The 12,386-nt window shown below is 42.0% G+C and overlaps 5 protein-coding genes and 1 long non-coding RNA gene across 11 annotated transcripts; 3 read left to right on the top strand and 3 right to left on the bottom strand.

Moving 5' to 3' along the window:
• Positions 1-5: 5 nt before the first annotated feature.
• LOC125500087 (noggin-2-like) lies at positions 6-2,188 on the top strand. Of its 2 annotated transcripts, XM_048651442.1 has the most exons (3): positions 6-440; positions 1,251-1,654; positions 1,753-2,188. In XM_048651442.1, the coding sequence occupies exons 1-3, from the start codon at positions 426-428 to the stop codon at positions 2,123-2,125; spliced, it is 792 nt and encodes a 263-aa protein (XP_048507399.1). In that variant the 5' UTR covers positions 6-425; the 3' UTR covers positions 2,126-2,188. The 2 variants fall into 2 exon arrangements, with proteins under 2 accessions (XP_048507399.1, XP_048507398.1); XM_048651441.1 differs by having other exon boundaries at positions 6-1,654.
• A 186-nt stretch (positions 2,189-2,374) lies between these two features.
• On the bottom strand, positions 2,375-4,792 carry LOC105688375 (glycerophosphodiester phosphodiesterase 1). 2 transcript variants are annotated; one of them, XM_012404624.3, is made up of 6 exons: positions 4,424-4,789; positions 4,099-4,280; positions 3,836-4,011; positions 3,549-3,750; positions 3,109-3,338; positions 2,375-3,036 (listed from the first exon to the last, which is right to left on the bottom strand). In XM_012404624.3, exons 2-6 carry the CDS (start codon positions 4,219-4,221, stop codon positions 2,868-2,870), a joined length of 900 nt encoding a protein of 299 aa, XP_012260047.2. In that variant the 5' UTR covers positions 4,222-4,280; positions 4,424-4,789; the 3' UTR covers positions 2,375-2,867. The 2 variants fall into 2 exon arrangements, with proteins under 2 accessions (XP_012260047.2, XP_012260046.2); XM_012404623.3 differs by having other exon boundaries at positions 4,099-4,792.
• Positions 4,793-5,000: 208 nt separating this feature from the next.
• Positions 5,001-8,432, top strand: LOC105688303 (serine/arginine repetitive matrix protein 1). Of its 4 annotated transcripts, none has more exons than XM_012404465.3 (5): positions 5,001-5,560; positions 6,396-6,480; positions 6,565-7,339; positions 7,551-7,711; positions 7,801-8,432. In XM_012404465.3, exons 3-5 carry the CDS (start codon positions 6,569-6,571, stop codon positions 8,201-8,203), a joined length of 1,335 nt encoding a protein of 444 aa, XP_012259888.2. In that variant the 5' UTR covers positions 5,001-5,560; positions 6,396-6,480; positions 6,565-6,568; the 3' UTR covers positions 8,204-8,432. The 4 variants fall into 4 exon arrangements, with proteins under 4 accessions (XP_012259888.2, XP_012259889.2, XP_020709281.2 ...); XM_012404466.3 differs by having other exon boundaries at positions 5,001-6,021; XM_020853622.2 differs by having other exon boundaries at positions 5,001-6,231.
• LOC125500090 lies at positions 8,262-9,012 on the bottom strand. Its single transcript, XR_007277279.1, has 2 exons — positions 8,946-9,012; positions 8,262-8,862 (listed from the first exon to the last, which is right to left on the bottom strand). It is a non-coding gene; the product is annotated as an uncharacterized LOC125500090 (long non-coding RNA).
• On the top strand, positions 8,882-11,172 carry LOC105688304 (probable tRNA N6-adenosine threonylcarbamoyltransferase). The gene is made up of 4 exons (XM_012404467.3): positions 8,882-9,207; positions 9,279-9,720; positions 9,801-9,979; positions 10,053-11,172. The coding sequence occupies exons 1-4, from the start codon at positions 9,093-9,095 to the stop codon at positions 10,322-10,324; spliced, it is 1,008 nt and encodes a 335-aa protein (XP_012259890.1). The 5' UTR covers positions 8,882-9,092; the 3' UTR covers positions 10,325-11,172.
• LOC105688306 (derlin-1) lies at positions 10,397-12,383 on the bottom strand. The gene is made up of 2 exons (XM_012404468.3): positions 11,710-12,383; positions 10,397-11,482 (listed from the first exon to the last, which is right to left on the bottom strand). The coding sequence occupies exons 1-2, from the start codon at positions 12,146-12,148 to the stop codon at positions 11,166-11,168; spliced, it is 756 nt and encodes a 251-aa protein (XP_012259891.1). The 5' UTR covers positions 12,149-12,383; the 3' UTR covers positions 10,397-11,165.
• Between the last annotated feature and the right edge of the window lie 3 nt (positions 12,384-12,386).

Raw genomic sequence — 12,386 nt, 5'->3', positions numbered from 1 at the left:
GGTTGTGTGGGAAGTTCGTCTGACTATCTGTTTGTCCGTATGACTGTATCTCTTTCTTTCTGTTTTCGCAGCTCTCGCGGTGATTCTCACTGTGTTACAAACATGCGGCCCAGTTCTGTTTGCGCGCTCAGTGGAACCGCAATTCAATTACTGGCCTAAATACTCGCGCAATAATTTCCATTTTCATTTAGGATAAATCTATAATTCAAATTTTTATTTTTTTCAAGTTTTCAATCCGACATTTTTTGAGCTGGTATCAAGTTCCAAAAATTAAGTTTCACGTAATTAAACTCGGAAGAGAATAAGATATTGTTTGAACTTGTGAACTCCTTTTTTTATTCTACTATTATATTAACATCCAAGTTTCTGGCTCAAGGAATACGCCAACGAAATTACGGAAACATTTCGAGTCCAATGGCGTTCCGATGACGCGATATTCGGTAAGAAATTTGCACAATTTCATAAATAAATTCGTATAATTTGCAGCGATTTTTCAGAATAACAGTAACACACACGATCGTATCTGTCACTACCATCAGTAACAAACCGTACGCGAGAATCGAGTAATCGCCCATTAATAACGAATATATTTGTAAAATGATATCTATAATCGTGTACGGACAGATTACCTGTAGGTGAGCAAGAGAGAGAGTTCAGTTTATAATTTTAAGTAAAATTGTTGCGCCGTTATTACACACCGTGAGATGAATTGATAGGGATAGCTGAGAGGTGCGTATTTAACGTGGGATGAGCGCGGAGGAGGGTGACCAGGTCCTTATTTGGAGGATGGTTTCATCCCGCATCCCCGCGTGGGTGCCGTGCGTCTCCCACCGATGTTCACTCTGCCGATTAAAAACGACGTACGATTAGGACTCGTTTACTTCGAAGAAGTGTGGAGGTAGCCGCCGATTTGCGTACATACAAAAAGTACGCTAGTCTCAGCGTCATTTGCCCGACTCCGAGACCTTTATAACAAATTTTATCTCTCCGAATTTGAAATTCATTAATTCCCGTTGGCTTACCTCAATGATCTGCTGTGCACCAAAGAGCATTTACACATGCCATCTCTGCATACGCATACATTAACCGCATACATTCGCCAAATGTATTACCTACTTAATTCGTACAATGAATCGATGGCTTGAGAAAAATGAAAATATCGAAATGATGCTCTTAATTTCCTACAAAGTCTTTTTCCTGCCCTCCGTTGATCCTCCGAAGTTATGCCACAGCACAGTACTTATTTTCAGATGCAGACCAACGTTTTGTGGTGCCCAGGAGGCTGGTGGCTAGCAGTTCTGCTTTCATTTCCGTTTCTCCAATCGCGGTCGCGCGGAGAGCCACATTTGCATCCTCGCCCTCAGAACGGAGGTACGGGTTCTCCGCATGACCACGGTCTGCGACCTGCGGAATCCTGGCTCTCTGCTCTGTTACCAGAGCCCGAAGATGAAACCTTAGATCCACCGCCAGAGGAGAGGGAGGAGACGCATCTGCTTGCTCTCTTAGGAGCAGATTACGATGCAGCCTTCATGTCAAATTCGAAACCAAATTCCAGCGCTCGACTTTCTTGGGAATTTCCCTTCCGGGCTGATTGGCGAGGACGGCTCATTCCTACAGGAGAAATGCCTCGTGCTTTGCGAACTCTTCACCTTGGGTAAAGCCTTTATCATTTATATTCAATAGGCTACTAAATATTGCGGCATGCCATGAAAGGAATTTAAGATCTCAACGGTCTACTGGTTTAAATTTCAGCTATGTGCGGCTCCCCGATGGCTCACGCCTAAAAACCAGAGTGTCGGGTAAGTTGAAGAGAAAATTGAGGCGATTGTTGTGGGCGTACACCTTTTGCCCAGTTCAATGGAGGTGGAAAAATCTGGGAATAAGATTTTGGCCACGCTGGATTAAGCAGGGAAAATGTTCCCAAGGAAAAGGCGTATCTTGTAGCATTCCTTCCGGAATGAAATGCAGACCTGCGACTACCGACTACAAAAAATTCCTGAGGTGGCACTGCGTTCAGAAGGGGGAGTGCAAATGGCGCACGGTTGAATATCCGGTGGTGACGCAGTGCGCCTGTTCCTGTTCTCATGTTCTCCATTCTGTAACTGCGGACATGACCCGGGTTTAATCGAAGTGCAACATTTAAACACTAACAGGACAGACCATCAACAGAAGACATAAGCTTGAAGAAGGAGCAAGAAACAAGAGGTAAAGACTGGAATGAATCTTGGATTACTTGTCTATTGATAGCTTGTTTGTATTCATCATTAGAGGTACAATTAGAGGCTACTACACGACATCCATGAATACACAAAACTTTGGGAGCTGTTTTGTTCTTCATACTACGAAATTTGATCGTATGCGAAAGTCGGTATAATAAAATTAAAATTTTTATATTTGAATAGTAATTTTTCTGTTTCAAGAACGTGTTGATGAAACTCAATACAACGGGTAGAGATTTTTTGCGATTAAATTATCCATAAGCTGCTTTTTATCGAATTTTTTCAGTTCCAACACTCTCGTATGGTGTAGAATTGTTGCAAGTGTATAGGAAAAGCTTTAATTATAAATAATATGGACTAACCCAAAACGATATAATATATAATACATTTATACTGTGTAGGTATACCTATCATTTGTAGATACATGAATATAATGTGGAGTTGTATAATACTGATTGATGAAATGTAAGTGTTTCGAAAATTTATAAATAATTAGTATATACCTATATCTATGTTTATTTTCAAGAAATGACAGTGTTATCGAAAAAAACATTTCTTTGGAGCCAGTAGCTGCCAGTAAATTCAAGGCCAGATCTCCCAACAAAGGTTCCTATGGAAGAGTTTTGAAATTTTACCTGATATTTCAAGTCAATTGGCGGTAAATGGCAAATTTGATTCCGCGCTTTTTTCTCCTGTCAGAGTATCTGTTAGGTACGTAACCCGGAGTAGTCTAGAATAGTGCAGTTTTTCAGAGGGCAGGTTAACGCTCCACGCAATCACTCGTACCCCTCGTTCATTCCATTTTCTAACAACTTCCCTGAGGGTTTGAGGAAGAAATATAAAAGATGAAGTGTCCATTATCATAGATAGCAAGATTTAATTCACTTACGGTGTTATTATATCCTTATGCAACAACATCGCAGACAAGCCAAGTACGTGGTAAGTGAATCGAGGCAAAGCCCAGCTGTGTAGACAGTCTAGAACCATAGCTAGTATGTGTTTCAATGGATTTGAGTACCGCGCTGGACCTGGTCCTTCCAATCCTTGATAGCACGTTCGTGAGAAAATTTTAGGTCTGAATGAAATGCTACAAACTATTTCCGGATTTTGTCTCCGGATCTGTGAAATAATTATAGATTAGGTCTGGTTTAGATAACGTTACTATTAAGGCCTATGAACAGAAGATATCAGAAAATAAATAAGCTATTTGAAATTTCTGAGAATCAGTGTTTTTCGAAACTGTCGATTAACGCGGGCTCTACATCTGAACTTGTTTCTCGATTTGTTTTGAATCACTGACTGACGATTAGTTGCTCATTTTTAAATTACCAAGTATATAACCACGGGATTAAAACTCGTAACAATGGCTCTTTTTGAAAGACTAGGATGCTTTTTGTATGCATCCAAAATCACTTCTACTATTTCCATGCTCTTATCTTTAATATCGATAAACATCCGCTGGTCATTGCGGATGCATTCGGACAGCACATCTTCAAATAGTGCGATTTTCTCACCCCCTACGAATTTTTCTCTGAAAAAAGATGAAAGCAAACGCGATCTTGAATTTTAATAGTTGCAAAATGATATGCTCTCCTATGCAAAAACAATGTATGTACCTTAAAGGATGATTGCGGCTTATATCCAACTCTTGTAATTGGGACCAAGTCATTTCTCTCACAGTTCCGGGCTCACCTGTAAGTCTCTCAACAGTAGTATCATGGAATATTATTGGCACACCATCTTTGGTAAGCGCCAAATCAAACTCAACTGCATTGCAACCTCGGCTCTGGCACTGGAAACAAGGAAAAATGATCATCAGGTACAATATATTCTGAATAGGAACTTGAGCAATGTTCGCAGAATTCAATTTCATCATTACATTGCGGATAGCTGTGAGACTATTCTCTGGGTAATCGTAAGCAGCTCCACGGTGCCCGACAACTTTCATGCAGTATAAATCCTGGTTATTGTCCCCGGCCTGCTCTCGGTCCTTGCCTATCATGAGGGGGTTTACACCGAGGACCTCCTGAACAATCTCCGCATTTGGGGGTGGAACTCTAGCTGCTTGTAATCCGATAATAAAAATCAGTGCCCCCCAAACTGCCCATGGGATGCTGAATTCGCAGAACACATTTGCCAGGATTGCCCACAACGCTTGGAGGTATATCCACGCAACAAAACACCCGGTGTAAATCTCACAATACCTTGAACTCATGCTTGGATCGATTAGAAGTTGTACATGTAAATATAAAATATGGATACATCTGCATAGAGTACACCAATATCTGGGAGAGTGCTGACGTTAAATCATCGTTAAATCATTCATCGTGGACTTGAAAAGTTTAGTTTTTATTCCGGTTTTGGAGTAGCTACAGCACCCTTAGTCCAATCGTTTGATATTCGGATTTGTGGAATAATTTCGACTTTTGACATTTGGTAAGTTTCATTTCTTCTATCACTTTCCATCTCAAGATAATGCCATTGTTGATCGGAAATTTTTTGATAAAAAAAAAGGTTACCGAAATAAGTGATCACGCCCCACGCTCCGTACAACCATGAAATCACTGCATAAAATCGATGACATGCTGCTCACACTGAACCAATCTGAATTTGTTGCACTGAACTCTATCAGTGGCTGCTTACAAGCACCACCTTCAACAGCACTCAGAGCATATACATATGTATACACATGCTCAGTCCTGTGCAAAAAGCATCCGATTCGTCTAGTCACACAGTCTATGACCAAAGCATAGACGCCATTACAGAAAGATTACTTCCCCAATCTCGTCTCTTTACTACAGAATCTGCCAGTGCTTCGTGTTAACGTCGTAGGCAAATTTCGAGATAAATATTTGCTCTTTCAGACTTCGTTCAATTCCAGTGAATCAAAAGTTTCAATTCTTCCACTAGTCGGGGTGCATTTCTAAAAAGAAGGGCAAGAGAAGCCGGAGATTCAGGGTGCCGAGATCCCAGAACGTGCCAGGCGTTGCTCTGACATCCGATTCAGGAATGGATTGATTTGCGACGTGTCGCATCGAGGATAGAAGAAGATTATCCGTTGGAATTTATGTCCTAAAGAACGCTGTGAAGTTTTCAAAGGACGAATAATAGCCTCTGACAGAAGCTCATCGTTCGCCATCCTCTTATCGCTCGTTGCATTCGGATTTTCCGGAGGACGTATAGCGGAAAGAGGAGAGGAAGACACCAATCGCAACTATTTCAACGGTCGACAACTTTGGCCTGATCTACGTCAAGTAGCGAATCGTTTGTCTATAAGCCGTTAGCGTTACTCACGAATCGTCGGGAATTCGGGAGTTCGGGATCGATCGATTAGTGCGAAGGTGTGTAAATGCTACTGGTATAGTGATCGCTATCCTGTTTCTACCAACGAGGGACTTCTTCCTAGAAAGTTCAGTTCTATGAAAAAAACATAATAGAGAAAAATCTTGGACGATGGAGGAAGATGCAAATCGCAGTTGGGGTTCGTCGATTGTCCGTCCGTCCGTCCGTCCGTCCGTCGATCGACGAAAAACGGAAAACGCGTACGGTTTTCGGTGCCCGGGTATCGAGAAACGTTTCGGAAAAAGACGGAATCCGTCGGTCCGTCCGTCGATCAGTTTATGTACTCATGAACGGTACTCGGAAATGCTGACACATTTATTTGGTCTCAACTCGGCTGTCGTAGATGCTGCCGGGTCAGCGCCAGCCTGAGCTGAGTAACGCGTCTCGCTTCGCATGAAACAGAGGTAGAATTGAGGTATTCGTCTTGTAGCCGCCGGCTCATTTGCCTCATTGATCATCGGTAGGTAATCAAATGCCAAAATGTGTGGCAAAATCGCAAAGATAAGATTGAGCCAGTGGTCCGGACTTAGCATTGCCGGGAAATGCTCGGAGATTTGGGGACAATTTTTCTCATTGAGAGGATATGTCCCATGGTAGATTGAGCATTGACGGAGAAATGATTTGATTTTTAATCGGGACACGCGCGATTTATCCAGAAACCCGTGTAACGGTACGCAAATCTATTCTCATTTTATTCTCGAAGCCAGCAAACCTCGAGGACGAGTGGCCCTGGTTTACCTTGATGTATGAGAATTAGACCTTCTAGATCATATTATCGTCGCCTTACAGCTCCATCAACTAAGAACTAACTACTTGCCTTCAATAATCTCACAGGAGTCGGATCCACAGTTCTATCTACCCTGAATTCTGCACATTGCCTATCATCCAGGTCGTGTCGAACACCGAAGCTCACACACAAGTCAGTTTCTACTGCTACCCAAATACTTGGAACAGACAGATTGTTTTCCTGCCGTACACTATAATATTTCATTTTTTGTTGCAGAGAGATGTCTCGCGATTACGACAATAGAAGAAGAAGTGGCAATGGAAGCGGTTCGAGTAAGATGCGTATGGATACTAATGTCTCTCAATCTCGCCCTCACGGCGGAGAGAGTTCCGGAAAGCGAAGGGAACTGGACAGCGTAATGCGAAAAGCGAGGGAGTCGCAGTCTAGCTACTGGAACAAAAAACTCCTAGAAGTGGAGGAACGAGATCCAAATCGTTGGCGGCACAGTGGCTACAAAGAGCTATACATAGGAGGAAGCACCAGCGCAGAGCCTAGCAGGGGTGGAAATCCACGTAGTCCACGAAGCCCCAGACCCAGAAGTCCTCATAGTCCTCGTCCTCGCAGTCCTAGACCTCGCAGCCCTAGATCGCCACGTGAACGAAACTCTCATGCTAATCGAACTCGTCTGGCACGTAGTCCAAGCTCCGGGAGCACCTGTTCCGACAGATCTTGTTCTGTATGCTCTCCGAAAGAGCGTCGCCGCGTTGCTCCCCCTTCGAGATCGCGATCAAGATCGTTTTCTGCTACAAGATCGAGGCCGTATCTTAAGGAGACGGTTCCCTCTGGCTCCAGGATTCCGGCGCCCAGGGCTAGGCCCCGTTCACCACCGCTACCGCGACCGCGCACTCCTCCCTTAGCTCCCCAACCGTCACCTAGCAGACATAAGGCTTATACTAAACACGGTAAAGAGAAGGAAGCCAAGGCTAGGCGCAAGGAAAAACACCACAGCCGAGTTGCGGAGGATCCCAGAGTCCCTGATCCTATACCCTTGGTAATTTTAGTCGAAATTTCGCATTTCCTTTGATTCATTATCAGTTACTACTGTGACTGCAACAAATAGAAAACTATCACAAATTGAATTGATTAACTTATGATCAAGTAATCAAACTATTTTGTTACTTCTTGGTATTCCATTATTGGCATTTTAATTATTCTGCGGTCCGTATGAGTTATATTGAAGTTGCAAACAAACGATTGTCCAGATGCGTAAGCCAGTGAAGGTGGAAAAGGTACATTCTAATCATGTGCCGCCGCAGCCAATTCAAACCGTACATGCTCCGTTGGATTCATCGGTCAGTGAAGATAGCGACAGTTCTTCTAATACTTCGCACGCCGGCCCTCCTAGAATGACTTTATCCGAAAGGTATGATAAAAGTATTGATCAGATCCAAACCATTACTAACAATAAGATAGATAATCCGAATTTCATTTTCAATTAACAATCTACTCTAGATTCGGCAAAATGGCGCAGTGGAGCGTAGATCGCAGGGATATGGAGAACATGCGCATAACCAAAGATGGGGAAAATGCCATGAAAGTGGTGATTGAAGGAGAGGAAAGAATTGCTCGGCTAGGCTATGACTCTCCTCCACCAGGCCATTACCCTGAATCCCTTTTAGCTCAGGGTCCTCGAGGCCTTGAATCATGGGACGATGTTCGCGTTCGATATGATTACTACAAGGCTCGTGGCTATTTGAGAGATCTCACACTCGACGATTACGTAAAATGGGAGGAATGGTGGTACAAATATCAGGAGTGGCTCGAAGCTGAACGGTTTTACGAGCAATGGGCTACCAATCGTCCATCGGGAGGTGGCCGTAAGAGACGTGGACGTCGCAACAACAATGCTCATTAACGACGAGCATCTACAAATTACAAAGACTTACGTATGAGGATTGATCGAATCTTGATCATCGATATTAATATGATTTATTATCTCTGTTGAGGATTATTATATTGTGTTCGTAAGTACACACATATAATTGCTACGTCGTATACGAAAAAATGTGGGAATTATTTTACATTTAAAAATAAGCCGTACATTATATTGCATACAATTAAATATTATCACAGTCGCATCATTATTCGGAATTTTGTATGTTTTTTCGTAATACCCCATGAATTTTCCGAGGCATTAAATGGTATATTCTAGAAAGCCTTTACATTTGTTCAATGTCATTACAGCAAATAGTATGTGTTTTAGAGAATCTTGACTTTGAATTCATTGGTATTACCTGTTGAGAATTACCTACCTATTCTCAATAGTGTTACCATGTGGTATTAATAACGAATTACCAGACTTCGCATCCTGTTGGTCTTTTCCATGGATGGAAGAAGTTACATCCGTCGAAGGAAGATATCTTCCATATGGCTTTATTGAACTGCTTCGAATCGTCAGTAAAGGGTCTCTAGCTTATTGTCAAGCATATAATATGTGCTATTCCCATGTCCATCGCTCTTCTCAAGCATTTTCTAGCAACGAATTCAGATAAGTGGCAATGAACTCGTTGGTCTCTAGTAACATAGAATAAGAAGTAGTTCTACTAGGAGTTGGGACCCTTTAATGAGTGGCGTAGATAAGAGCGCCGTGCGCTTACAACTAGACTAATAACGGAGCAGTGGCGCCATTTATGGAAGGGAGAAGATACTTCGTACTTCATACCTGAGGAAGAGAAAAAAAACATTCATGTTTTTCATACCGCTTATTAAAGTCGTTCGCGGTTTGAATATTTGAAAATTAGAACATGGTGATCGCAATAGGATTTGAAGGAAGTGCGAATAAATTAGGCATCGGAATTATCCGGGATGATGATATTTTATCAAACATACGTCATACCTACATCACGCCACCGGGAAAAGGTTCGTTGACCGACAACAGATTCATTTGATTTTTTCATACGATTAATTGTCAAAACTACAACTTTTTCAAGGATTTTTACCTCGAGAAACAGCGTGCCATCATCGTCAACATATTTTAACGACTTTGAGAGACGTCCTGCAAGAAGCGGGTCTCACTTTATCTGACGTCGATGTTATATGTTATACAAAAGGACCTGGAATGGGAGCACCTTTAACCTCCGTTGTTTTAGTAGCCAGGTGCATCTCACAGCTTTACAACAAGCCAATGGTAGCAGTGAATCATTGCATCGGGCACATAGAAATGGGAAGATTAATTACACGAGCTAAAGATCCCACAGTTTTGTATGTTTCGGGAGGGAATACGCAGGTCATAGCCTACTCCAGAAAAAGATATAGGATTTTTGGAGAGACCATTGACATCGCTGTTGGAAATTGTCTCGATCGATTTGCTAGGCTATTAAAATTATCCAATAATCCCAGCCCTGGATACAACATTGAACAGCTTGCCAAAGAGTGAATAACAACTCAATCCTCTGTAATTACATTAGGTCTTTCCACTACACTGTTCTGATAATTTCTCTATCCGTACACAGAGGTAAGAAGTTTGCACCACTGCCTTACACAGTCAAAGGAATGGATGTCTCTTTTTCCGGCATATTGAGCCATATAGAAGAACGAATACCTAAATGGTTGAAGAGCGAGGAATACACAAGTGCAGATCTGTGCTTTTCTTTACAAGAAACTCTCTTTTCCATGCTGATAGAAATCACAGGTAATTTTATTTGGACTTTGAGATTGAGGAATAGTTTAGACTGTTTCTCGACTGTCGAGTTATGGTTTTCCAGAGAGAGCAATGGCCCACACCGGATCCCAGGAAGTTCTGATAGTTGGGGGCGTGGGGTGTAATGTGAGACTGCAGGAGATGACAAAACAGATGTGTCTGGACAGAAAAGCCACACTTTATGCGACTGACGAAAGGTTTTGCATAGATAATGGTGTCATGATCGCCGTTACAGGGCTGTTGCAGTTTAATAAAAGCGGCCATACACCCTGGGGTGAAACTACATGTGTGCAAAGATATAGAACAGACGACGTTCATGTTGCTTGGAGAGATTAGGTATGCAGGTTCTTTTACCATACTGGTACACAAAAGATTAACATTGGGTGTTCAGATATTTGAAAACAGCTGTTGTGCATACACATCATCTTTAATTAAAGAAGTAAGTCATTGCTTACATAATAGAATATACATTTATGTACATAACATAGCGTTTACAGTGATTGAACGCCTGATGATTACACAGGAATGGTATCCGCGAAATAGTTCATAAATTACAACTGTATGTAATGCATTTTTGTCACGAGTCATTGATTCTTGCAATTGACCATCGATAAAGTGGCAGGAAAGTTTTCTGAAATGCGTTTCTCTGAGATTGACTCGGGGGTGATCGACTCTCACAAGGTTCACTCAATTTGCATGCAATTGAGTTTGATGTTATCAAAAAGATAAATAAGTAAAGGAACCAAACGCGCTGCGAACTAGGTTAAACATAAATCTTGAGAGGTTCATATATTCTAGAATGAATCATATTTGTGATATTCAAGTTTGTGTTTCGACATCAGAGATTTTCGACCGAGAAAGAGAGATCGAGAGATTTTTTCTATCGATTCAGAATACCAATGTTCAATAGTAGGTTTTGGCAAGGATTTTATTCACGACGTATTTTGAGACCATTGATCTTTTTTTTCTTCATGGCTATTTCCTCGTTTAGGGTATCGTATCGTCCAGAAATAGATTTGATAAAGCGATAAGCTTTACCACAAGCATGAAAAAAAATGTATTAGTTGACCAAAACGCGATTCTTCTCATATCAATTGGCATATTTTATCACTCTGACTTTCACTCGACGGATGCATACCGCAAACGGTAATTGTGTTTCACAGAATAAAAAGCTTTATCATTGACCCAAAACCTGTCCGCGTCCCCATTGGTAGCCACCGTACATATTTCTAGCTGGCTGCTGATGTGGTGCTCTCTGGGTAGGAGCTGTTCCAAATCCTCTAACACCTCCACTTTGAGGTGGAAAATAAGATTCTAGGAATTTAGGAGATGCCAGAAGATCCGGGCCCCCAAATTCCTGCGGGTATTTGAATTTCAAAAAAAAATAAAGATGCCCAACCAGGATTCCAACCAATTCCAGCATTCCACCACCGGATATGATGAGGTTGAAGCCAAACAGCACCCATGGCAAGTACATCGCCTTGAATTGTGTTCCTGTAATGAACAAGATTGTCATCTAATGTAGCTAATCGCAAGTACGCCTGATTAGGTTGGTTGTGAAACACTTCGCGTCCAAGCGTGTGTTTGCGCAACTTTTTCATGTGGCTGGGCTGCCTATGAAAAGTTGTCCAAGCAAGCTTGACCGCAAAGCGATTCACAATCAACTAGTTGGGCGCACATATTGAAAGAAACAGCATTCGAAGATTCTGTGTGATACAAACCAAACCAGAAATTTACGATAGTATCACGGTTCAGTTGACACCAGATATAGAGAACGCTGAGTACCATGGGATCCATAAGCAGTGGGAATTCACCAAAGAGACCACCAATGACACAGCAAATCCAGTTGAACAACAGCATGTACAAATAATCAGCGGGTCTACCATCGTACTCGCCACGTTCAAGCCTCAACGAATAATTGTAGAGAAAATAGCAGTTGATCATGAAATGGAATCCTGTTTTCGGTCCAAGGGGGTAAAAGAACACACTTGTAACAGCTCTCCATATTTCGAAATTGTTAATAAACGGTTCGTAGAATAGGACAAGCCTCTCAGGGCTCAGGAAGCCGAATCTTCCGAGGAGTGAGAAACTCGCGGTCAAAAGTAGCCACCATCTAGTAAATATTGGTAGAGAATTAAACCATTCTCTGACGTCTGACATCGCACTTATCCACGGAGACCTCTAGTCCTTCCGCTGTTTATTATTCTATTATGGAATGGAAGTAACACACGCTAGCCACAATTTGGAGACGTACGAATTGTATGGTATTTGCAATCGTGTTTCCGTGTCACTCGTAGTGTTGAATTTGTAGACGGTCGCGAGATATTCGCCCGACTTAAGATAAATTATTATGAAGAACCACTAGCGCCAAATAAAAGCGACCTGGTGCCACGTCTAG

The sequence above is a fragment of the Athalia rosae genome, chromosome 2 (assembly GCF_917208135.1).
Source record: "Athalia rosae chromosome 2, iyAthRosa1.1, whole genome shotgun sequence".
Lineage (NCBI taxonomy): Eukaryota > Metazoa > Arthropoda > Insecta > Hymenoptera > Athaliidae > Athalia > Athalia rosae.
Note: the sequence above shows the minus strand (reverse complement) of the source record. Positions and strands in the feature narration are given on the sequence as shown.